Source organism: Panthera uncia (genome assembly GCF_023721935.1).
Source record: "Panthera uncia isolate 11264 chromosome A3 unlocalized genomic scaffold, Puncia_PCG_1.0 HiC_scaffold_11, whole genome shotgun sequence".
Classification (NCBI taxonomy): domain Eukaryota; kingdom Metazoa; phylum Chordata; class Mammalia; order Carnivora; family Felidae; genus Panthera; species Panthera uncia.
In genome coordinates, this window is record NW_026057578.1 from 42403933 (window position 1) to 42428954 (window position 25022).

Here is a 25022-nt window from a genome sequence, read left to right on the forward strand (position 1 = left end):
ACGTGCTGGAGACTGCTTACGGCCAACCCCTGTAACCTGAGTGCTCTTCCTGACATGGGAAACATGCTTGGCCAGTGCACAGGGCAAATTGGAAGGGCCCAGAAATGAATGCCCCCGATGCCAGCACCCTCAACTAAATCCAGAGGGATGGGGAGTTCGTGGACAAACGGTTTCCTATGTTCTCGAGGGAGGCAGCACGGAGACGCATCTGTCCTGTTCGTTTCCTAGAGATCCCCACTAGGATTAAGCTCCAGGCGCCACCGCAGTAACTCCCTTTATTGGCTGTCTGCTCTTTCCTGTCACACTTCCCCACTCCCACTACAGATGCTTCCTGGGATCGCCTCCTAACCCATTGACTTGAATCTGAACCCTTGCCTAAGAATCTGCAGAGAAAGCAAACCAAGACAACCCTCCTAACAGCCCAAACCCACAGAGACCCAGTTTCACCCAGGCATTATGTTAAAAACGTCCTAGGGCACAGCAGAGCAACAAAGGAAAGAAGTCGGGTCTCTGAGTGACGGCAAGAGGAAAACCATCTGCCAATCCAGGGCTGCTAAGTGAGAAATGATCTGCCTTCTTCCCTAAGCCCCAGAATTTGTAGGGAATCTTTGTTACAGCAGCTGTGCCTGTCTTAGCTAGGACAACAACCTGCCCAACATCCATTTCCTCTCTGGTCATGGCACCCGCTCTGCTGCTGGGGAACCACTTTCCTATTCCCAGACCAGAGATATAGCTGACCCACTCAGGGTGGACCCGAAAGCCAAATCGGACCAATCACAGACAAGAAGCACCAGCCCAAGATCTTTGGCTGAAAGACAAACCCTTCTTCTGGGCTGCTGCACTATGGGACAGAAATCCAGAGCACAGGGTGGCCATGGGGCCCCCACTTGAAGCTGCCTGAGAAAAAAGTCACCTGTGGGAAAACCAAATAAAAGAGAAAAAGATGAGTGAAGATAACATGATTTATGCACCTCGATCCAGCCACCCCTGAAGCTGGACAACCCTAGACTTATCAGCCAATACACTCTCTTTTCTGTTCAAGTCATTAAGAAAAATTCTTTTATATTTTATTTATTTTTGACAGAGAGAGACGGAGCACAAGTGGGGGAGGGGCAGAGAGAGGAGACACAGAATCTGAAGCAGGCTGCAGGCCCCCAGCTGTCAGCACAGAGCCCGACACGGGGCTCTCACTCACAAACTGAGAGATCTTGACCTGAGCCGAAGTCGGACGCTTAACCGACTGAGCCACCCAGGAGCCCCTGTTCAAGTCATTTTAAACTGAGTTTCTGTCACTTGCAACCCAGAGAATTCTGTTTAATAAAAATCTGCCCCAGGCGCCTGGCTGACTCAATCAGTAGAGCCTGCAGATCTTGATCTCGGGGTCATGAGTTTAAGCCCCATGTTGGCTTATTTGAAAATTTTAAAATTTTTTTTAAAAGTTTAAAAATAAATAAAAATCTATCCCTAAAAGAGAATGTCATGTCAGCTAGTTCACAATTCTCCGTGCCACAGGCCAGCTGCCCCTAAATAACTAGTCATTTAGAGATTCCCTTATAGGAATACTCATTTTTGTTGTCAAAATTACCCAGATAAAAGCAAATCAAAAGCTTTCTAGACTCTCTCCTCTGTGTCAAGCATTAGGAAACACAACGTGATGTCAGCAATTGGTCCTGGAGCTCCCAGTGCTGGCAGCTCCAGGACTGGGGAGAATCTCTCTCTTGGCCGCCATGGTGCCCTGAGGGTTCGGGCCCTTCCTGCTAGCCCTCCAGTCACAGAAGGACCCTGGAAACCACCTTGCCAACCCCCTCACCCCCATGGGCTGTTGCCTCTCTTCTGCCCTACCTAGGTCTCAGGTCGGCTTTATTGTTAACCTCCTGGGCCTCTGGGGCCAGGCCTCCCAGGTGAGGAGGTGCAGGTAGCCAAAGGTCACAGCACTCAGCAGTCACATGCCTCGAAAGAGACTGCTATGCCTCCCAAATGAGCAGGACGTGGGCCAGGCCAGCGAGCATTCCTCACGGTCCAGCGTTTTCCACTTCTCCCCCAGTGCCAGACTCAAGGGAGGGACAAGTGCCTACAGCCAGCAAGTCCCAGCCCCAGAAAGCCAGAGGCATCTCCACAGTAACACCACGGCCACAAAGAGTGACCAAAGCATCCGTTAAGTGCCCTGCCCCGTCCATCCCAGGAGTCTCTGCCCATCAGCCCTGAGGCCCCCGTTCATCTGCTCTCCTACCCAGCACTCAAGATATGCTTCTTCAACCCCACCCACCAATACAAAATCACCCACCCAAAGTAACCTGAAGTCAAATGTCCCACAATAAGCCCTAAACAGGGAGCTAGAACTCCATGCTCTCCTGCCTTGTTTTTATAAGGGAAGTGTCACAAGAACGTTTCATTCATTAAAATAATTCCTGTAAACTCTTTCAGAATAATAAAATTCCTTTTCCTTGCTTGAGTAGCATTTCAGGTGGAAGGACTTTTATTTCAAGGCACCATAAAATGATAGTCTAAGAACACCTCTGCCTCCACATGTGAAAATCGTTTAAAAAAAAAAAAAAAACAGGAAAAAAGAAAAATACCGCACGGCGATCGTGGCCATCCACGAACTTTTGTTAATGTGACTGTTCAACAGGACGTGGGTTACAGGGGGCTGGACACCACTATCATCATTGACAACCTTGGAACAGATCCCCTGCCGTGGCCCCGGGAGGGCAGAGGGATGAACTGAGCCCTGTGGGGCGGGGGACCCCCTCCAAAACCAAAAATCCCCTAAGCGTGGCAGCTCGAGCGTCTCTCCCCGCTCCTCCTCCTGCACCTCCTCACTTCTCCTCTTCTTCGCTCAGGGTGACATTCCCCTGGAGTGTGGACGTCAGCTTGGCTTGCAAAAGAGCCGCTAATTTTTTGGATGTCTTTTTGAGAAAGGCGCTGCCCGGGTGGGCACTGTTCACGTGCAGGTACAGGTCCTCCTGGGTGGGGCCCGTGTAGCCACAATCCTCACAGACGTAGAGCTTGTCCCGGCGTTGCTTGTAGGCGTACTGTTGCTGCACCCCGTGGATTTTCTTCAGGTGGGACTCCAAGGAGCAGCGCTGGGTGAAGGCTTTGTTGCAGATGTCACATTTGTAGGGGCGAATGCCTGCAAGGTCGATGGGCAGACACATCACCAGTTGGTCACGGCCAAGCCACAGCCTCCCAACCGCGAAGCCATTTAAAATCGTGATACACAACCCGATAGCAGAAAACCAAACCACCTGATTCAAAAACGGGCAGAGAAATTGAATAGACCTTTGCTAAAGAAGGCGTGCAAAGTACCAACAGGGACATGACAAGGTGCTCGATGCCATTGATTGGCGGGAAAATGTGAATCACGACTGCACTGAAATGATCACCTCACGCCTGTTAGAATGATTATCATCAAAGACAAGAGATAACAAGTGTCCTTGAGGATGTGGAGAAAAGGGAACATTCGTGCACTTTTGATGGAAATGTAAACGGGTACAGCCACTATGGAAACCAGTATGGAGGTTTCTCAAAAATTAAAAATCGCACTACCCTATGACCCAACAATCCCACTTCTAGGATATATATCCAAAGGAAATGAAAACAGGATCTCAAAGAGACACCTACACACCTGTGGTCACTGCAGCATTATTCACAATGGCCAAGATATGCAAACAACCTAGGTGTCCATTAACGAATGAACGAATAAAAAAAGATGTGGTATATTTATACAATGGAATATTACACAGCCACGAGAAAGGAGATAGATGTTTGCAACATCGTGGATGAACCATGAGGGCATTATGTGAAATAAACCACATAGAGAAAGACAAATACTGCATGGTATCACTTTTATATGGAAAAGTCAAACACATAGGAACAGAGTCGAAAAATGGTTGCCAGGAGCTGAAGGGTAGGAGAAGTAGGAGAAAAAGGAAATCAGCATAGGGAGGAATTCAACATGAGGAAAACGATTCAGGCAAGACACAAAGTGTGTCCACAAAGGTTCACAACATCCACATGAGCAAACATAAAAAGGGATGCAAACTTGGCAAAGAAACACCACGTGGCTTTGGGAGGAAGAGCTTTAGTCTTCCCACTTGCATGCTTCAATGTTTTGATTTTATAGTGGGCAAAGTAAACCTTGTTTTTATTCTAGTTGCAGTTTTCCTGGAAACAGACCCTGTGACAAAGATTCCAGTAGCACCTGTAGGTGAGTGAAGAAGCGAGGGACAGGAAGGAGCCCTACAAGGTGGGGATAGCAAGGCAGTCACTGCTGTAGGCAGCCGGAGTCCAAGTGCACCAGGCAAGCTCAGGGAACAATGCAGAACCCTCACCTCTGAGTCACCCCCCCACCCCCCGCCCTCCTCCAGCAGCACTGTCTAGGGCCGCCTCTGGGTGGCACTGATTGTCCCTCCCTGTCCTGTGCCAGCAGGAACACCCTCAGGCAGAGTTGCAGGTGTGGGCAGTTGCTACGTGGATAGGTGTGCCCAGAAAAGGCAGGAGCCAGGGGCGTGGGCTGGACATGGGTGGCATCTGCTATAGGTATGAAAGCATTTCCAAATTGGATCTCACGCTGGCCTTAGAATCGGGCTAATCTTAGCGGGGCTCGCCTTCTAGATGGAGAGCTAACAGGTGCCATATACACCAGGGAGCTCAGCCTCATCAAAGCACAGGCCTTCCTATTTCCACCAAGAGCACTCATCCTGAATGTGAGGTTGGAATGTCACACAAGCAGCGGTAAGGGCGGGCCCCACTTAGGCTCTAAAGGAGGAGATCCTGGTTGTAAAGGAAGCACAGTGTAACATAACCTGGAAGCCCGGGAGAGGGCGCGCATCATGCTAGGGGTACGTGGAACAAAGAGGGCGGCCACTACAGTCAGACAATCTAAGAGCCCAGAGGTTAGCAGAGCTATCTCCTACAGGAACCCCCAAAGCCTCAGATGCCAAATTTAAGGGTATGCCAAAAACTCATCAGTCAAGATAAAATAATATTTCGGGGCACCTGGGTGGCTCAGTCCATTAAGCGTCTGACTCTTGATTTCAGCTCAGGTCACGATCTCTCATTTGTGAGACTGAGCCTTGTGTGGGGCTCACGCTGAGCAAGAGCCTGCTTGGGATCCTCTCCCCCCCCCGCTGCCCCCCCAGCCCCTCCGCCCTTCTCCTGCTCACACAGGTGCTTGCATGCGCTCTCTCTCTCAAAACAAATAAACATTTAAAAAAGGTAATATTTCAAAAACCAAAACACATTAAAAAAAATCCATATGAACAAGTTATCAAAATCCTAAACAGGGACAAGACCCAACAATGCTGTACAGGACCCGGAGGCAAAAGGAAGATGTGAGCCCTATGTAGGTGTTTTTGTGTATTTTTTAACTGGTTATTCTTTTCCCCATAATGTTCTAATTGTTGAAGAAAAATACTAAAAAATTGAAAAGTAGCTGTAATTAAAACTCACGTTTTAAAATGTTTAACTATTTTTTTTAGACAAAAATGAAATTTATGATGATTTTACTATCCTGGCTTCAATGGAAGCAAACTTACCCAGAGATATTTTCAAAATCCACTTTTTTAGCTTCCCAATCATCGTGAGGATTTTCCCATGCTGGTGCTTACTGTTCAGCTTCACTCCTTTTCAACAGCACCATGGTGTGCTGTTGGACAGCTATACCCAAATGCTAGCTTTCCCAAGCCAGAGACAGACTGCCTTGTACAACAGGGTTCCAACGTGCGCTTCCCGGACCGACAGTCAAATCACATTACCTGAGAGCTTGCTGGAAATGCAGAGTCCCAGGACCTACCCCAGACTGAACTGAATGTGGAGCAGTGGTCCTCAAACCTAGGGGGCTTGTCACAACACAGATTCCTGGCCCCACCGCTGGTGTTTCTGGTTCTGGGGTAGGAACGCACTTCTAACGAGTTCCCAAGTGATGGTGAAGCTGCCTGTACTGGGATCTCTCAGGGAGTCACAGCTCCCAAGCCATGCCAAATTAGGCATGACCAAAACAGAAGCAGGAAGAAACAGAAAATTGCAAGCAGACTGAACACATAATCCAAAAACCCCCAACAAACCGAAGTCCAAGACCAGACAGCTTCCTAGGCAAATTCTACCAAATTAGGCGTCAGGACTGCACTTTGGGTGTCTGAAAGCTGCCCTCCCCCCAGTATTTTCTCTTCAAGGCTAAATGTCCCCACTTCTTTAATGGTGGCTTGTGGAGGGGGCTGAGAGAGCCCCTTCCTATTCATGAAGTGCACAGATGATAAAGGAAGTTGAAATGGAAGTTGAAGGAAATTAAAGTAAGTTGAAATGGAAAAAAAGTCTCCCCCACCCCCATCCAAGCACTTGAATGAACCAAATCCCTTTCATGAAGCATATCCTAGAACACTCCTGTGAAAAAACTGTGGGGTCAATGCAATGGTGAGCTGTTACTCCAGTCTCCTCAAGCAGAGTGCAGGCCTATGTTATATTCCACACATTCTAGAAAAACTGCCAGAAGTTAAGAAATTCCTTCATAATCCTTGGCATTTGGAACATAATAGGTGCTCAGTAAATAATTTTTCAACAAATGAAAGAACGAACCCCTACCATCATGGTGAAGGAGGAGTCACAGAGGTTACTTCCTCGGAGCTAGTCTTCTACAAATTTAAGGAATAGGGCTGTTTGGGGTTTCATGCTTGCGCCATAGAGGGCTTTGTGTTTCATCAGGCCTTCTGGGCCGGGACAGCAGCTGGCAGATCAAGCAGCCAACCTGATTTTAAACCTACAGCTCATCACAACAGAAATTCACCCAGAGACCAGTTACTCAACCCACTACTGTGTTAAAACATCCAAACTAAATATGTGGAAAGGGGAGCACACTTACCCCAGGCAAGCTCCTGGACCCCGGGGAAAGGACAGATTCTTCCAGTCCTGCTCTAGGAGGCCTGGCCCCAGCGGTGACCCAAAAAGGTGATCTGAAGCGGCTGCCGACCAGGGTTTCACCTGATCCCTGCCCCCTGGCAGAGGTGAGAGTGCCAGGAACCGGTCTCCTTGCCCTGCATCCAACAGGTCACCGAGCACCTTCCACGGGCAGAACACCCAGCAAGGTCTACACAGCAAAGGCTACAGACTGCAGAGTCCTACATCACCCAGATGACAGAGAAAATGGGGATGGCCGCTGTGGTGGAATTTTCCCAGGGAGGGTGGGACGTGAGCCTAGATCGGAGGACCGGTGACTCACAGACACAGAGATGGATGGAAGACAGCAGGTGCCGAAAGCTCTAGTTAGGGCAATTCTGACTTTTGCACACCTGCTCCTCCTCCCCTCTCTGCAAACACCACACTCATCCCTCACTCACTGACATTGTCATGCAGCAGCCCCTGGGTGACCCTTTTAAGGCTTGGGAACAAACCCCTTCCTCCTGGAGCCCCTGCCTCCCGTGAACTTGGTGCGGTGGGGGTGGCTGAGACAGGAAGGTGGCCAGAGAGGACCCCTGGGCAAGGGGGACCGATGCTAAGTCCCCCCTGACTTTGGGGCCTCACCCACCTTAGTGCTCTGGAGCAAAGGCCAACCTTGTTCATGTCTGGAGTGAGATATCAGAACTAGAAAACACCATGCCTGCTCCAGACATCAGTAACTCACTAACACCCACACAGCAAGAGTCCAAGGCCACACATCTCCTACTCATTATGTGAGCCCATGAGAGATGGCCGAATCCACCGAGCCTCAGTTTCTCCACCTATAAAATGGGGATAACATTCATACCCCCTTGTTAGGCTGCTCTGAGGATTAATCAAGACATCACATGCAAAGGGCCTGGTGCGTATTAACATATTAACATTAAGTACTCGGTAGGATACAGCTTCAAGAGTTTACAATACAGCTCAAGAGAACACAAATATGCTCTACTCATTAACTGGCTGGTGGGCACATATGTAGTATTTGTCTATACGCTGTACATATACACACACACACACGCTGTCCATATATATATATATGGACATATATATATATATATATATATATACACATACAGGTATATACACTTTTTCTATTTGCAAGCACTTGGGAATGTATTGTTATCTTACAGTCGTTTGAAAAAAAGGGGATGGGGTGGGGGGAGAGGGGAAAGTGGGTGATGGGCATTGAGGAGGGCACTTGTTGGGATGAGCACTGGGTGTTGCATGGAAACCAATTTGTCAATAAATTATACTTAAAAATAAAAAGAAAAGAAAAGAAAGAAAAATTTTTAAAAAGGGACAATTTTTTTTAAATGTGGGCATTAGGTGTCTGGTGCAGAAGAAGCGTGCAGAGAGACCTCCTTCACTGTCACTTTTTGAAGGTTGTGCTGTAAGGCTTCTACTACCTCATCCAAAAACTACTTCATTGGGTTATCCAAAATGGTTTCCTGTCTTCAAATTTCCTATTTATTTATTTATTTGTTTGTTTTTGAGAGAGAAAGCAAGAGTAAGGGGCAGAGAAAGAGGAAGAGAAAGAGAAGGTCAAGCAGGTGCCATACTGTCAGCGCAGAGCTCGACACAGGGCTCGAACCCGCAAATCATAAGATCATGACCTGAGCTGAAATCAAGAGTCAGATGCTTAACCAACTAAGCCATCCAGGTGCCCCAAATTTTCTATTCCTATTACTAAAATAAAGGTTCGCATCACACATCTCCAAAGAAAATTCTTTGCTACTGGTGCTTTCTGCTTGCTCTCCTTGCTGTAGCTAAGTGCTCCGTTATTGAACTTTATATAAACATGAACTTGTGGGAGTGGATATCTAGGGCAACCTCCTCTGGAGGCAGTGTGGTAATGACCACAAAATATTGTAACGTCGTCTACCCTTTGGCCCACATTAGGGAAACTATCTACAGAAAGACTCACACAGGTAGACAAAGGATGTACAAGAATATCGATGGCAGTCTGACATTTAAAAAAGAAAGGAAGAGAAAGAAAGAAAGAAAGAAAAGAAATGAAGGAAGAGAGAAAAGAAACAAAGGAAGAAAAGGAAGGCAGGGAGGGAGGAAAGAAAAGAAAAGAAAAAAGAAGAAAGGAAAGGAAAGGAAAGGAAAGGGAGAAAGAGAAAAAGGGAAGGGAGAAAGAGAAAAAGGGAAGGAAGAAAGGAAAGGAAAGAAACTTTGAGATGGTGTTTGTTGATGGTGCCTCCGTTTTTGAAATTATGTCAAAATCTCATATTTATTTTTTAACTTTATTTATTTATTTATTTTGAAAGAGACAGAGACAGCACGAGTGGGGGAGGGGGAGGGACAGAGAATCCCAAGCAGGCTCTGCACTGTCAGTGCAGGGCCCGACATGGGGCTCAAACACACAAACTATGAGCTCATGACCTGAGCTGAAATGAAGAATCAGACGCTTAACTGACTGAGCCACTTGGGCGCCCCTTCATCTTGTATTTAAAAATGCTCTGATAACTATTAAAGACAGTTAAGGTATGTCTACCTGTGCAGATATATGAAACAGTGTCCAAGATATATAGGGCATGAAAAAAGTTATGTGTGTTAAAAACTTGGAAGTGAAATGGTGGTTTGCTTTCAGGTGTGGAACTGGGGCTTGGAAGGGGGAGGAAGGCTGACTTTTTTCCTTTCATTTTTTGTTCCCTTTCGTATTACTTTTTTTTAGCTAAAATGTAAGTCAAAATAAAATAAAGCAGACAGTCTGATGAACGAAAGAGGTGATCCCACAGGACAGCATTCAACTCCCTAGGGGTGGAGTTGACTTTATTCTTTGGCAGCCATCGGCCCCACTCCAAACTTCTCCCAATCTGCATTTTTCCCAACTAGTCAATCCTTCCCTGTAGGCTCCAAACAAAGACACCATTGTTTCCTCTTCTTCAATCAAGATGGGATTTGTTTGCCTTCCAGTCCCTCTCAATGTGGTCTGATTGGAAGATAAGGCCAGAGGGCGTCCCAAGGGGTGGGGCAGATACTGCAGCTTTGGCCAGTGCCCCCCTCCCCACTTCCCTGACCTCGAGAATCTAAATTCCTTTGCTCCTCTCCCTGGAACTCAGAAGCTTCCACAGGAACGACAGGTGCCTTGAACGGACTCCTTCATTTGAGTCATAAAGTTATAATCAACATGGGTTATATGCCATGGCACCCCCCCCCCCCCACAAAGGCTGCGCTGGAGACCCCACGGATGCCTGTGTCCTTTTCAAGCTGCTTATAGTGGCTCATACTTTCTGGTCTACATTGGCTGGAGACTTTTACAGAATGAGTAGCCATTTTCCAAACAAGAAAAATAGAATACTTTCAATAAAGGCTGTACTTGTCGGAAGAGCCTGGTGCACCTGTTGGGAGCAGTAAACAATGCCCAGACCGCACCTGACACGCCGTAGCCCTCAGTGTGGTTCTGCGTTCCCAGCAGGCTCCCAGGTGGTGCTGGTGCTGCTGGTTCAGGAGTAGTGAGGGTGGGCACTTGGTGCGGAGTCTGGCACATGCAAATACCGGCTATTATGTTTTATTCTAGAATACAGATCTCCCCCACCAAAAGCAAACCATTTCCTTCCATGGATGGCCATTCTTAGGAGGCATCCCAGCTGGCTCAACCTAAACACTTAAACAAATCCAAAAGAATCTTCTCTAAAAACAGGCCCATGATGTTTTTCACAGGCTGTGAACTAGATGTGCGTTCGTTTCTTTAAAGCTCATGGCTCCCTCTCTCCATTCTGACCATAATCTCCCATGCTGGCCTCAGTGGTCCTGTCAACCCCACTTAAATACCATGGTTTCCTCCACTATGTGCGTAGCGGATGCTGCTGGTCCCCTACGCTGACCCCCTTTTCTGAGCTAGTGCTTCATTCTCTATCTATCATGTGTGTGGATAGCTAACAGCTCCCGGCTGTCCCCTTCTCCAAGGAATGGGCACTGGGCAATTGACATCTGAGCCAAGGGGAAAGGCAGCCCTCAGCCAATGTCTGACATAAAAGTGCCCGCCACTGGTCTATAGTGCCATTCACACCCAGAACCCCCGTGGGACCGGGCTGAGGCCAGACTCCCCGTGAGACCACCTCTCTGCTTCCCCCTCCCTTCCAGGTTTCGTCTGACAGCCCTCCCTCAATAAATCATTTCATAAGAATCACCATCTCAGAATCTGCTTCTAGGGAACCCGACCCAGGACAATTTGGATTGAAAAATAGCCCCTTGTTTGCTGATCTACTTCCATGAAATGTTACACAGGTTTTTTGCACCAGTTTCTGTCTCCCAACCTTGAATCAGATGTCATTTGACTAACATCCCCCCTCCCCATCACACACACACACACACACACACACACACACACACACACCCTCTGAGTTACTTTTTTCTTGGTGAAGTCATCCAAAAAAGACATCTTAATCTTTTCTTTCATCCACTTGGATATTAAGTAAGACATTTACAGGCTCCGGTTTCCCTGGGTCTCTTCCGAAATGTCTCCTGTTCTGAGTCTTTCCTTGGATGCCCTGTCCCTCTCAGCATGTGACAGGAGATGTGGGGGAGGATGGATTAATCCTGGTTCTCTATGCCACTCTCTTTGCCCGCCTCATCGATACTGTAGCTACAATTCTCAAAAGAAGGGTCCTGAGATCCCAGATACATCTTTAGTCATGACTGGGGGTGCAGGGGTGGCTCAGCCGGTTGAGTTGTCTGACTTTGGCTCAGATTATGATCTCGAGGTGAGTTCAAGCCCCACATCGGGCTGCTGTCAGCGGGGAGCCCACTTTGGATCCTATGTCCACCCCCACCCCCCCATCCCCGCCCCTCTCTGGCCTTGTGCTCTCTCAAAAATAAACGTTAAAAAAAAAGTTTAAAAAAATTAGTCATGACTGGTCTAATCAGCCTGTAAGCAAACATACCCTTCACTCAACTGCTGTCTGCTATACCTGTGTTAACACTGTCCACATCTTTGCTTCTGGTCTAAATACATTTACTTGTAACAGTCAATAGGAAAAATCCAACCTTCATCTCTCAAACAAGACCCGAATCTGCAGACTTCTGTTAAGATCTTTTGGAACCAGAGAGGTTGTTCACATGAACCTTAAAAATGTTTGAGGGGTGCCCGGGTGGCCCAGTCAGTCAAGTGCCAGACTTTGGCTCAGGGCATGATCTTGTGGTTCATGGGTTCAAGCCCCAAGTCATTTAAAAAAAAAAAATTTTTTTAATGTTTGAGAATCCCAAATTTTTGCTCTTTTTACTGATTCATGGATTAACCCTTTTGTAAAGAGCTCAAGAGATGGCAGGGTGGCCCCTCACACCAGGACCTTGGTCTGCTCCTCCAGGTCCTGGCATGGGGATGTCCCCACAGCCAAGACTCCTTTTTCAGTTTGCTACCACCTAATTTGTCAGTAAGCCCTTGCCTCCCTCCTCATTCTGGTCCATTATTACCTGGAGGCACATCTCCAGCAGCAAATAAACCAGGGCAGGAAAAACAGGTTCAAGACATTTCCATAATTCTATCTGTTGATCACTTTAAGACTCAAAATTAGGGGCGCCAGGGTGGCTCAGTCAGTTTGGTGTTTGCCTTCAGCTCAGGTCATGATCTCGGTTCACGAGTGCGAGCCCCGCGTTGGGCTGTGCTGATAGCTCAGAGCCTGAAGTCTGCTTCCGATTCTGTGTCTCCCTCTCTCTCTGCCCCTCCCCCATTCACACTCTGTCTCTCTCCCTCTCAAAAATAAATAAACATTAAAATTTTAAAAAAGGAAAAAAAAGAGTCAAAATTAGGATTTAAAAATTTTTAAGTCATTACCTGTAGATTCGACCTTATAGTCAGGGCTGTCCAACAGAAATTAAAATGCAAGCCACTTTGTAGCCTTAAAATGTCCAGTAGCCTCATTAAAAGCGGTAAAAAGAGAACAGGTGAAATTAATTCCAACGATATATTTCGCTTAACCCAACGTATTCAAGATATTCCCATTCCAACAGGGAATCAACATTAAAAACCGAGATGTTTTGCATTCTTATTTTGCATCAAGTCTTCAAAATCTGGTATCGGTTTTCCACTTATCGACACGTCTCAATCAGACCAGCCACATGTGGGGGGGGGTCTCACGCATTACATGTGGCCTGGGGCTGCTGTGCTTTTTACCTTCTAGATGCCCCCTTCCCAGAGGAGAAACCGTGAAGCTCTTTGGGAAGGCCCTGGATGGAAGGCATTATTATTTACCAATGTCAGCAATTTTCAGCCCCTCCCGGGGTCACTAGAAATTTCACGTTTGAGGATCAAGAGACAGAGGAGCTCAAGAGTCGGAGACACAGGCCATCTTCTTTCTTGCTCACCGTGGGCATCTTGGCACCATTGAACACACACACACAGACTCCTCTGCGACCTGCTAAACCCCAGGCTGCAGTGTGCAGTTTCTGCCAGGCCCAGGTGTCCCTTTATCTCACCTTCCTGCAGAGCAAGCAGGCTTCCAGAAACTGAAACGGGGCAAGGCCGGTGAGGCCCCGGTCTTGGGGAGAAAATTGGGGACGGCAGCGGGAGGCAAAGGGGACAGACAAGGGGACTTACGGGAAATAGAGGACCATGAACTTCGGCACCAGCCGGTCTGGTTCCCAATTCCACCATCCATGGTTATCTGACCTCCCTGAACCTGGTCTCCTCATCTATTAAGTGGGCCTAATTGACTCCTTGGGGTTGTATGAAGTAATAGATAAATGCTGAGGGCCCAGCATGAAGGAAAGTGGCTACTTGTAGCTCGCTGCCATCTGAGGAAGCTGAGTCACCCTCTGTGGGGACTCCCAGTCTCTGCCGAGTCACCCTCCTTACTTGCGAGCCCTTTTTCTCCCTTAGAGGACATCGTCAACACCCCACCCCAAGCCCCCAGCCTACCACCAGGTCATCTCAGTTCCAGTAACGTCAGTGGCTTCCAGCATCTCTCTGTTGGAGGAGATTCCCCAGGAGACACCGGAGACCTTCAAGGGGCTGGGGGGGAGGAGCTGCCTAGGACCTGAGGGTCCCAGGATGGACCCCCATCAAGGAGGGATGGGAGTGACAGGATAAATCCCCCAGCTTTCTTGCCCCTGGAACAATTCTGTGGTACATTCTACGTGGTTCTTCAGAGGACCCCCAGTGGGGTTGAGCCCCAGGTGCGCACGGTGACACCCTGCTCAATAGCTTGCTCTTATTGGCTGTCTTCCCCTCCCCACCTCCCCTCCGTAACCTCTCACTATGCCCCCTGAGATCACCCCCAAAATAAACCGCTTACACCCAAATCCTTAGGTCAGGGTCTGCAACCCAAATTAAGACACTCGGCACCTGCAAGGCCCTTTCCTCCCCGTCCAGCTGTGGAAATCTGGCTCATCCTTCAAGGTCAGCCAAAAGACACCTCTGAGAAGCCTCCCTGATGCCCTGTCAATGCATGTGCCAGGCCTCCCCACTGGCATACCTATGCTACTTTTTCTTTTGTTTGACACCTCTTGTTTTTCTCATGTGACAGTCAGATGTCTGATTTCTCCCCAGGTTGGCTGAGCTCTCCATGAGCACAGAGGGGAGTCTAGGGCCTGTCCCACAGCAAGGTCTCAGGAAACCTCTGCCAATTATTTGAACTTTTGCTACTAATAATATTTAATATTTACTATGTGCTTACGATTATTGCCCTGAGACCTCACAATTATTATTTTAGGTTACAGGTCCCAAAATTATGCCCATTTTAGAGATGGACAAACTAAGGCCAAAAAAAAAAAAAAAGATAAGTAATTTAGATACAGTTGCATAGTCAGCTAACTCAGATCTGTAGCTTTTAATCAGTACGTGACTGGGTGAATTTGCAAACTCTTCTCGGAGAAGCAGTCCCTGATATTTCCATTAATGGAGAGTCAACTCGGTCACAGATGAGGCAACCCCACTGGCTCACTGCTTACTCCAGCTGAAGGTACTCACAGCCAGCAACGCTCCCTGAGACTCTTCACTCTGTCTTAAAGGCCAGGGTCAGGGAGTGACCACAGCGCCCACCAGGCAAGTTTCAGAAGAACAAGACCGTGTCCTCAAGGACAGCCTCAGACAGAGATGGAAAGCCGAGAAACAGTCCAGAGCAACCAGGGACAGAGGACTGAGTGAGTGGCCCCCAATCTCCTCCAGCCCCTCGGGTCAGCTGTCTATTGGTAGCTACCCGATGAGTCCACCTACAGCCTTGGGTCCTCCACCCCCTGCAGGACTCCCCACATCCTACAGAATGCTCTGCCACCCCAGAGAACCCTCCGCCCACCCCAACCTAAGGTGCCAACCTGACCACACAGAGATCAAACTTGAACTGATTCACTGGTGCTAGGGACTAAAAAAAGAAGCCTTGTATCCAGCCCGGAAGAGTACACACCATAGGATTCCATTTCTATCATGCCCAAAACCAGGCCCGGTAATCAATGCTGCTACAAGTCACACTAGTAGTGCCTCGTGGAGGGAAGGCGATAGTGACAGAGGGAGGAGCAGGAATTCTGGGCACAGGGCGTATGGTAGCCCTCCTTATCCGGGGGTTCACTTTCAGTGATTTCAGCTACCCGTGGTCCACTGTGGTCCGGAAGTAGACGGTCCTCCTTCTGACATAACATCAGAAGGTCAGTAGTATCCTAACGCTACATCACAATGCCTAGGTCATTCACCTCACTTCATCTCATCACGTAGGCATCTTATCATCTCACACATCACAAGAAGGGGGAGTACAGCACAATAAGAAACTTTGAGAAAGAGAGACGACATTCACTGAACTTTTATTACAGTATATGGCTATAACTGTTCTATTTTATTACCAGTTATTGTTGTTAATCTCTTATTGTGCCTACTATATAAATTAAATATTATCGTAGGTATGTATATATAGGAAAAAGCATAGAATATGTAGGGTTTGGTACCACGTGTGGTTTCAGGCATCCACTGAGGTCTTGGAACGTGTCCCCACGGATAAGGGGGTACTGCTGTATTCTGTTTCTTGGTCTGGGTGCTAGTTATATGGGTGTGTGTTCACTCTGTAAAAATTCCTGAACTCGTCAAACTATATGCTTCTGATTTGTGTGCTTTCCTGGATGCAAAAATCCACTTCACTAAAGGTTTTTTAAAAGGAAAAGAGAAACTTTTGAGTATTCCAGCCCACTCTCTAAGGTGGGGGACACTCTTCCCAGGCCGGGCAAACAGCTCACAGCCAGCAATCTAAGAACAAAACAGTGTGATAGGAGCTATAAAAGAAATCTGAATACACAGGATTGGAGAAGGGTCCTGTGTGAGGACTGAGGAGGGAGGAGTAGACATTTTCCCATCCCACCAAGATGCCAGAGGAAACCCCAAACTCTGAAAGGGCTTGAGGATCAGGAGACTATATATAGTAAATTCTATGAGGCTATAGGGAGAATGGGTCATGACCAGGTTGGGGTTGAATGGTTAGGATGGGATGGGTTGAAATGAGATGAAATTAAAGAGGATGGAGATGGGATGGGGAGGGGTTGGGGGGTAAGGGGTGGGGCAGGGAGGGGGTGGGATGGGATGGGGATGGAATGGGGATGGAGACAGGACAGGTTGGGATGGGGAGGGGTGGGGTGGGCTGGGGTGGGCTGGGGTGGGCCAGGATAGGATGAGACCAGACCGGAATTTGAAAATGGAACCCGGATTGTAAAGAGCTTTATATGAAGCCCATCATGATGAGGAGTTGGGATTTCATCTTGCCCAGAGTTGGAGAATTTTTAGCAGGGCAGGGGCACCCTTAGTATTGTCCTCAAGGGATCCTTCTGGCCGGTGTGGAACTATGGGCCTCAAGGAGAAGCCTAGAGGCCAGATGTTTCTAAATTAAACTAACAAGATTTTACCCAGTCAGATGGGCACTCCCAGGATTCTCTGTGAATTGAGCTGGTGAGGACCTAGATCTATGCTCAAGTCGGGGAACTCCAGAAGGTCCAAGGGAAGGAAAACACTTGCCCGCTTCACAGAGGAGCTGAGCGTTTCCTCCTCTTTCTGAGCTCTCAGGACCTGATTCTGAGACAGCTCATACCCCAACAAAGGAGGAAAAGACACCACCAGTGGGACCACAAGAACCCATTCTAGCAGGCAGCCGGACGAGGGCTGAATGAACTATGCCCCCCGCGTTGCACCAGACGTCACAGCCCAGAACGCTCCCAGCCAGGGATCTGTCTTAAATGGCCCCAGAACTTGGACCATCATCACATCTCTTACAGAGGCAAACAGCCTCAGAAAAGGGGCTTGCCTGGCCCACCGCAACTCAGCCGGCTGGTGGCACAACCAGGAGCTGGACCGAGATGCACTGGCCCCAGATGCCCCATCCTGCAGTCTTTCCAGAAATATGACACTGCTCCAAGCTCCCGATTTAGTTCTTTGGTGGAGAGGGAGCAGGAGCTCTGTCGGCCAGAACAGCGAAAGCAACCGCGAAGCACACGCCCCTTCCTCACCTGTATGTGTGCGGACGTGCCTCTTCAGGTCAAAGGTGTCGTTGAAGCCCTTGCCACAGAAGGTGCACAGGTGTCTCTTCACCTGGTTGTGGCACTTGAGGTGGCGGTTGAGCATGCGCTGCAGGCGGAAGCCCTTGCCACACAGCTCACAGCTGTGAACCGCCGGGTCGCTGCATGTGCCTGTGGTGAACTGGGACAGAGAGAGGGGGGGTGAGGGCCCCGGCGCAGGCAGGCACCCCCAGTGGGCTCAGCCCGGAGCCCACCTCCCCGTGTGGCCAGGCTGCGGCTCCTGACCCCTAAGAACTTCCAAGCAGGTTTTGGGGAAGGTGAAAGAGATCACTGGCTGCTCCTCCCAGCATTCATTCTCCCCTTCTTCCTGAGAACAGACTTCTTCTTTTTTTAAAAATTTTATTTTGAGAGACAAAGCACGAGCAGGGGAGGGGGTAGAGAAAGAGGGAGAGAGAGAACCCCAAGCAGGCTCCCCACTGTCAGCACAGAGCCCGATGTAGGGCTCGACCTCACAAAAGAGAGATCATGACCTGAGCCAAAATCAAGAGCCAGACACTTCACTGACTGAGCCACCCAGGTGCCCCCCCCACACACACACTTCCCTTCACCTTAGAACAGACTTGTGTTCCCTGCCCCCAGCTAAGTGTCTATACTTGCCAGCCTGATAGCAAGTCATGGCCGCAGGATGAGCAGGCCAATGAAAAATACACTCCTCTCTGGGGGAAGATGGGGCCCTCTTCCTCCTTTTCTCCTTCCTGCTGGCTACACCTCCAACTGCCCCTTTGGACCATGACAGGGAAGCCAGTGCTGAGGATGGAAGAGCAGAAAGAAGGGAGTCCAGGTCCTGATGATGTCATGGAGCCCGCCGTAGAGTCCCCAAAGACAGCCACAATCCACTCCTTCCTCCCCGCGCCTGCATGCTGCTCTATTCATCAAGAGACGGAAACCATTTCCTCTCCCCTGGGATGGAGGCAAGTTCTAGGTCTTAAGAGACTTTGCAGCTTCTATATGTTCCCTCATGGAAGCCAGCTGCCATGTAAGATGTCCAAAGCCACCATGCTGTGAGGAAGCCCAAGCAACCAGTGGCCAGTGGCCAGTGGTCCAGTGGCGTTGGACAGCAAGGCCACTTGGAGAGGCACTGATGTGCCAGATATGAATAAAGCCTCCCTGGACCTCCTGGCCCAGCCCATGGCAGCCACCGGCTAAGTGACTCTGGCCAGTGCTACCCACAGTAGAACTGCCTGGCCATGCCCCAGCTCCTGATCCACCAAAGTATCAACAACTAAAATGATCATTTGGGGAAGGGACTTGGTCAGGATCCCACAGCTGCATTATCAGCAAAACAATAACCAAACCCCAGGCCCTGGGCTCCCAGTCTTGTGGTCCCTCAACCATGCTGGCCGCCTCTAAGGAAGAAAATTGAATCTATAATTAAGTGGTGAAAAACACCAGATCTAATATATTCATCAAAGGTTTCTTAGTTACCAAACCAGATCATTTAGAAGCTTGATCCAATTGCTCTACTACTTATAAAAGGGCCTAATAACCTTATTTTCATACAAACATCATTAGCAGGAAGACTTGGTCCTTGCCTGGCTCCACACACCTCCCTAGCCTCCAACACCAACCACCCCTCCACCCAGGGTATTGCCCTCCACTAAGACCCAGCTCAACTGTTGCCTCGCTGATGTAGCTAGCTTCTCTGCAGCTTCTGCCCAAAACTGGTTTCCTGTACCCCTAAGACCAAGGCCCTTAAACCCCAGCGTGCACACGGATCCCCTGGGGGGCTTGTTAAAACACAGGTTCTGATTCAGGAGGTGTGGTGGAGTCTAGACGCGGCATTTCTAACCAGCTCCCAGGAGATGCCACTGTGGCACAGACCATCCTTGAGACATGAGGCAGTTCAGTACTTGATTCCACTACTTCCAGAAGGTTCCATCATGCACAGATGTTTCATCATAGTTCATCTGGTTTCCTCGACTAAATGCCTTTGCAGAAGCCAGGAAGTGTTTGTGCACATTCCTGCCCCCCACACCCCAAGCTCAGACTCAGGCCAGTGCACAGCGTGTTGATGGGCAATGGCTCACAGGTGGCAAAATACAAAGAGACTTGTAGAAGGCACAAGACTCCAGAACAGGGTTTTTCGGTCAGCCTCCTTGTCTGCTTGGAGCTTAATTTGTCTCAGCTGACACTGGAGTGCCCTCTCTGCAACAGGCCCTGTGCTCAGAGCTGGAAACAATACAGTCACCAGGATGACATCCCAAGAAGCTGCCAGTCTAGTAGGGAAGGAGATCAGTCAAAAGGCCCCTGATATCTGGGAAGCCCAAGGGCACAATGGACACCTCAGAGAGGCACCTACCCCAGACATAAACTGTGAGGGAAGGCACTTCCAGAGGAAATGAGCTCCTCAGCCAAAGATGAGGAGGAAGAGGAGGGCAATGGCAAAGAATATTCCAGAAGAGGGCAGTGGGAAAGAGAGAGACTGTGTGTGGTTCCACATGGCTAGCCTGAGCCATAGAGCTGTGGTAGCAGAGCAGGGCAGTGTCCTCCTTGGGGCTCTACCTCAAAAGGCAGAGGGGCCCCTGGAAGCTACAGTGGAGGACAGCCTCGGGGGTTGGGTTGTTGACCCAGTGGGTAACCATCCTGGGCCTCCAACTCCCACGTCCCACCTCTGCCCTGCATCCCCCAAAGAGGGTTGGGCCTGGCATTTGTCCTGAGGGAGACCCAGCTGAGCCCAAGACTTTCCTATTTCTGTCGCCAGGACAGGTCAGGTCTTCTCCTTGCCCAGAAGTCCCCATTTTGGTAATTTCAACCCTTGCAGGGATGTGAAAAGACTAAATATGGCCCAAGTCTTCGCAAACTGAATACCTGGAGCTCCTTGAGGCCATGTCTACACAGGAAAAAGGCCATTGAGAGCTAGCAAGTGCCTAATTAAGCAGAACATAGACAACTGACCCAGGTAATTTGATTAAGAATGTGCAGAAAGCTAGAACTGTCTTCCTGCAGAATGTTCTTAAGGACTTGCCAACTTATAGTCCAAACCCAAACTCCTGTTTACTTTCTATTACAGTCCCAGATGAAAACTTCAAATCACTGGCATTATTTTGCTTGAAAAGAATAAAATCTTGAAAGATAGAAAGGAGATTAGTGACATTTTGAGGGAGTGCAGGGCCAATGGATCATCTGAGCAAGCTACAGAATGCCTTTTAACACAGGAGAAAACATGATAACGGGGGAGGAGACTGAGGACTAACCGCCCTCCCCCAGTCCAAGGGGGAGTCTCCTTCTGGTTTTCTTGGAACAAAATAGAAATTCTCCAAATGTGCCTCAACAAAGGCAATTTTTTCACTTCTCCACCATCATATACATCCCCATTCCACATGATGGAAAACTGAGCCAGCACCCAGGGGTTCATTTGAGGGAATTTCCCTAAGGTGCACCCTCCAATCCCTGAAGCACTGTCTGCCACCTCTCTATACCTATGACCAATCCAGCACCCAGACATTAACGAATTCTATTTGAAGCCTTAAGAGAGCCTTGTTGAAAGATCTAAGATGAACTAATGGCAAAAGATCATGGCTGAAGAAGCCAGCTTCTGCCAGACTGTTTCACTTCTCAGAAAGGAAGGAATATTTGTAGGATAAATTCCTAAATGTGAAATTTATCCCACAGAGTGTATTTCACACATCAGGTACCCTGAAATTCCATCTGTAACGGCAAAAGGCCAGGAAATACCTATATGTCCGTCAAGAGGGACTTTTAAAAGATGCTAGAACCATATAGTCAAAACAGCTAGAAAAAGGAAAGAGTATCAGCTGCCAGACACATGAGTGAGCCCTCTGATGTCCAGCCCAGTCAAGCCCCCAGAAGACTCCAGGCGGCTGCCATCTGACCGCAACCGCAAGAGAAACCCCAGGCAAGAGTGGCCCAGCTAAGCCCAGTCAATCCTCAGAACTCGAATTCAGAATAAATTAAACTACTAAATTTGGGGTAATTTGTGAAAGAGCAATGCGTAACTGGAACAGTAAGAGATGTAGCACATTCTCTCCAGAACATCAGATCTGCCACATTTCCTAATGTTCTCTCCCAGGATGGGCTGCAGGGTACAGACAACACATCTGATTCCTGGAATGACATCTCATGGGTTAGAGGGCCAGCAATCCCTCCCCAGGTCACACGTCAGCTCACTGGGCCATCTTTACAATGTTTACGCACGTTTTTTGTTTTTGTTTTTTTTAATGTTTATTCATTTTTGAAAGAGAGAGACAGAGAGAGACAGAGAGAGCAGGGAGGGGCAGAGAGGTATACACAGAATCCAAAGCAGGCTCCAGGTTCTGAGATGTCAGCACAGAGCCCGACGCAGGTCTTGAGCTCATGAACCTCGAGATCATGACCCGAGCTGAAGTCGGACGCTTAACCCAATGAGCCACCCAGGTGCCCCGTACACAGGTTTATACCTAACACTGAACCTCCTAAAAGTTCAAAATAAGGTTAACCAGTCTTACCTTGTTACTCTGCAAGTAGACCCAAACTAGTTACATCTTGGCTATCTTAGTTACAAAATGAGAGTGCAGTGAACAGACAAGAAATGCTGAGTATCAAATAAAAACCTAGACCGGCTGTCATCTATTTGCGAGATGTCATTTAATACCCCTGAGCCACAATTTCCCACGTGTAAAAATGATAAAATGGCAAGGCACCTGGCTGGCTCAGGTGGTAGAGTGTGCAAGTCTTGATCTCGGGGCTGTGAGTTTAAGCCCCGCATTCGTGTAGAGATTTTTAAAAATGATAAAATGGTATTAGATGAGCTATCTTCAGAAGTATGAGGATCTGAGAGCACAGTTCTTTTCCTTTTTCTTAGGTTCAAGCCCTGATCCACCACTTACAGTCTGTGGGACGTAGGCAGGTAACTCCCCCTCTCTAAGCCTTAATTTCATAACCCGTAAAATGTGGACAATAACTATATTTGCCTCTCAGGATTATTAAGGAATCAAATAAGAAAAGCTACTTAAAAAGGACCTGATGGTCAATAACTTGTCACTCTTATAGACCAGTTCCAAAGTTCTGGGATCCTAAGTAAAAGGTAATTGGTCAAAATCCCTTGACTCTCCATTGGCCTTGTGAATTTTCTCTCTGATTGGGAAAAAGAAGAGAAGTGACCTTCAATGTGAGCTGCCAACTCCCAGTCCTTCCTCCACGACTCTGAAATCCAAAAATGCTCTGAAAACCAACATTCTCACATATCTTGTGTTAGCAGTAAAACTGGACCTGAGCAGACATGAAGCTGTGCAGACTTGATCCCATTGGGGGTCAATATTCATGTGTTTTGATATGGAAATTACTAACATGTTTAATTATAGGCTACTGCTCCAGACCTGCCAGGGTGGCATATGCACCATGCCACCTTCTGGAAAAGCTTGACAGTCTCACCCTTAATCCAAAAGCAACACTTTGCAAAAGGCTTACTAATGAAATGGGGAAGCTACCGTGGACAGTGGGAGAGGACATCAATCTAGACATTAATTCAGGGCAAGAAAGAGGAAGAGAGACTGAGTGGTTCTCCAACCCCATGGCTGGGCGCTTTCTTGCTTGCTGTCCTGTTTTCTGCAGGACCTTGGCTTTCATTTTAAAAAACACACAAGGTTCCCCTCTAGTTCTTCTTTAAAAAAAAAAGTCTTTGCGGTAAAAACAAACTGATCATTGTATCAGGGCTGTGGAAAACTTCAGGAGTGTCGGGGGAGGTAAGGACTTAGGCTGGCCCCCAACCAACTTGAAAGCTGGCTAAGGTCACTTACCTGTCAAACTTCTAAACCAAAAAAAAAAAAAAAAAAAAAAAAAAAAAAAAAAATCAAAATCCTTTATTGTCTGTTGATGCTTCCACCAGACAAGTCTATTAAAGTATTAATGGTCCTATTTCCTGTGGGAGAGTACTGCGTCCAGGCCACCTTGTGGGGGCCGTTTGGACAAGATTTCCAACTGACACATTTGCTATGCTTCAGCATTAACACATGCTAAGCACAGAGCGCCTGGCTGCCTCAGTTGGTAGAGCACGGGACTCCTCATTTTGGGGTGGTGAGTTCAAGCCCCATGTTGGGCATACAGATTACTCAAGAAACAAAACAAAACATGCTAAGCATATTGCCCAATTCCTTTGGGACAAAAAACTCCCTCCTGGTCCCTGTACCATTTCTTTAGACTTCACCGCTCTGCTATATGGTAGAATGGAGAACCTTCTCGAATGCGGAGATAATGAAGAGTATCCTTAGAATCCAGAAAAAACTGAGGTTCCAAGAGATCTAACCTGCTCTTGGTCACCTGACTTATCGGTGCGCACACTGAGATTCTGGATGTGGCCTGCTGTCTGCAAAACTTGTGCCTACACTTCCCCTGGACAGGCCCACGGGTCTGGGCATGATGTGGGGGAAAGGGAGGGGATGAATCCTATTGTTTGTCTCCTATCACAGCTTCCTGTCAGACCATCAATGCTAATGGCTGTGGTGTCAAGGATACCTCCTACAATGCAATACAGCAACCCTAAAAAAATAAGGATCCTTGGGTTGAGCTTTGCTACTAAAAACTGTGATAAATTCAATGAACACACCTCCCGCCCCCCTCCCCCCAGGGCTTTACCTTTCTTTCCTTGCAAATGAGGGGACTGGACCACACAAGCTTTAAAGTTCCCTGTAGTGGATCCTTTGGATGGACACTCTTCTCAGCAACTATTTCTACTTTTTCTGGTGCGCCTTCCGGTACTGCAGAGGCTAAAAAGCTACAAACTGCATTTCCCAGACCCCTTTACAGCTACAGGTTCTAGATGTCACTGGGGTTCCACCAATGACCCACACTATCAAGAGGTTTGAATTTGGGCCTGAGTTAACTGGACAGAGGCAGGCACATGGCAATCACTCTATACTCTGCATCAGTCGGTAGCCATAGAGGCAGAAGGTGGACCTCCCTTGGTGGCCCAGTTCTGCAGTGTGGCTCTGGGAGTTCAATCCTGGTTCTTTGTCCATTTACTACCCTATCATTAACCATTCTCAGCTGAAGCTAACTACAGTGGTTTCTGTTGTCTGCAGCTAAACCCACTTCACCTATGTTCAAATTAAAAGCTGGTGCAATTAACACTTACATGGTTCCCCCATTCCTTTTCCCCCTTTTAATTAATCTGGCCTTTTTTGAGCATCTAGTCCAGATATTTCCCCAGATTTACATTTTCTTCTCACCTATTTTCCTCCAAATGCTGTCATTTACATCTAGGGACTGTTGATTCCTTCTTCCCCGCCTGTACTTCTGTCCTATGTTGACCTATGTCCTGCTATGAGTCAGGCATTACTGTACCAGGTGCTGGGTATACAAAAAGCCCAGGAGGAATGTTCCTTGCCTTTGGTGGGTCTAGAGTCAAGAAGAGGAGCCTGGTCAGCCAAATGTAAGGGACATGGTTAGTGAGTTACAATGGGGGTGGGGTGAGGGGCATCCAATTCTGTCTTATGAGATAACAGACAATAGGTAAGGAGTTAGGGACAGAGCTATGTTCTCTTCCAAAAGCAAATGGATGGGTTTTTTAAAACTACTGAAATCCGTGATTCACAACATATTTAAAAATAAACAAGTTGGCCATAGCTATAGAATTCTGGTGACCCAACCGGTTATCTTGAAAA

At 48.0% G+C, this 25022-nt stretch overlaps 1 protein-coding gene across 1 annotated transcript in view; it reads right to left on the reverse strand.

Annotated features, from left to right (window-relative positions):
* Positions 1-1908: 1908 nt before the first annotated feature.
* Positions 1909-25022, reverse strand: part of OVOL2 (ovo like zinc finger 2) — a 31104-nt gene continuing 7990 nt past the window's right edge. Inside the window, exons 3-4 of the mRNA XM_049651181.1 lie at positions 17356-17545; positions 1909-3130 (exon numbers count right to left, since the gene is read on the reverse strand). Of these exons, the coding sequence (XP_049507138.1) occupies positions 2817-3130; positions 17356-17545 (504 nt within the window). The 3' untranslated portion in view covers positions 1909-2816. The remainder of the gene's footprint in view (positions 3131-17355; positions 17546-25022) is intronic.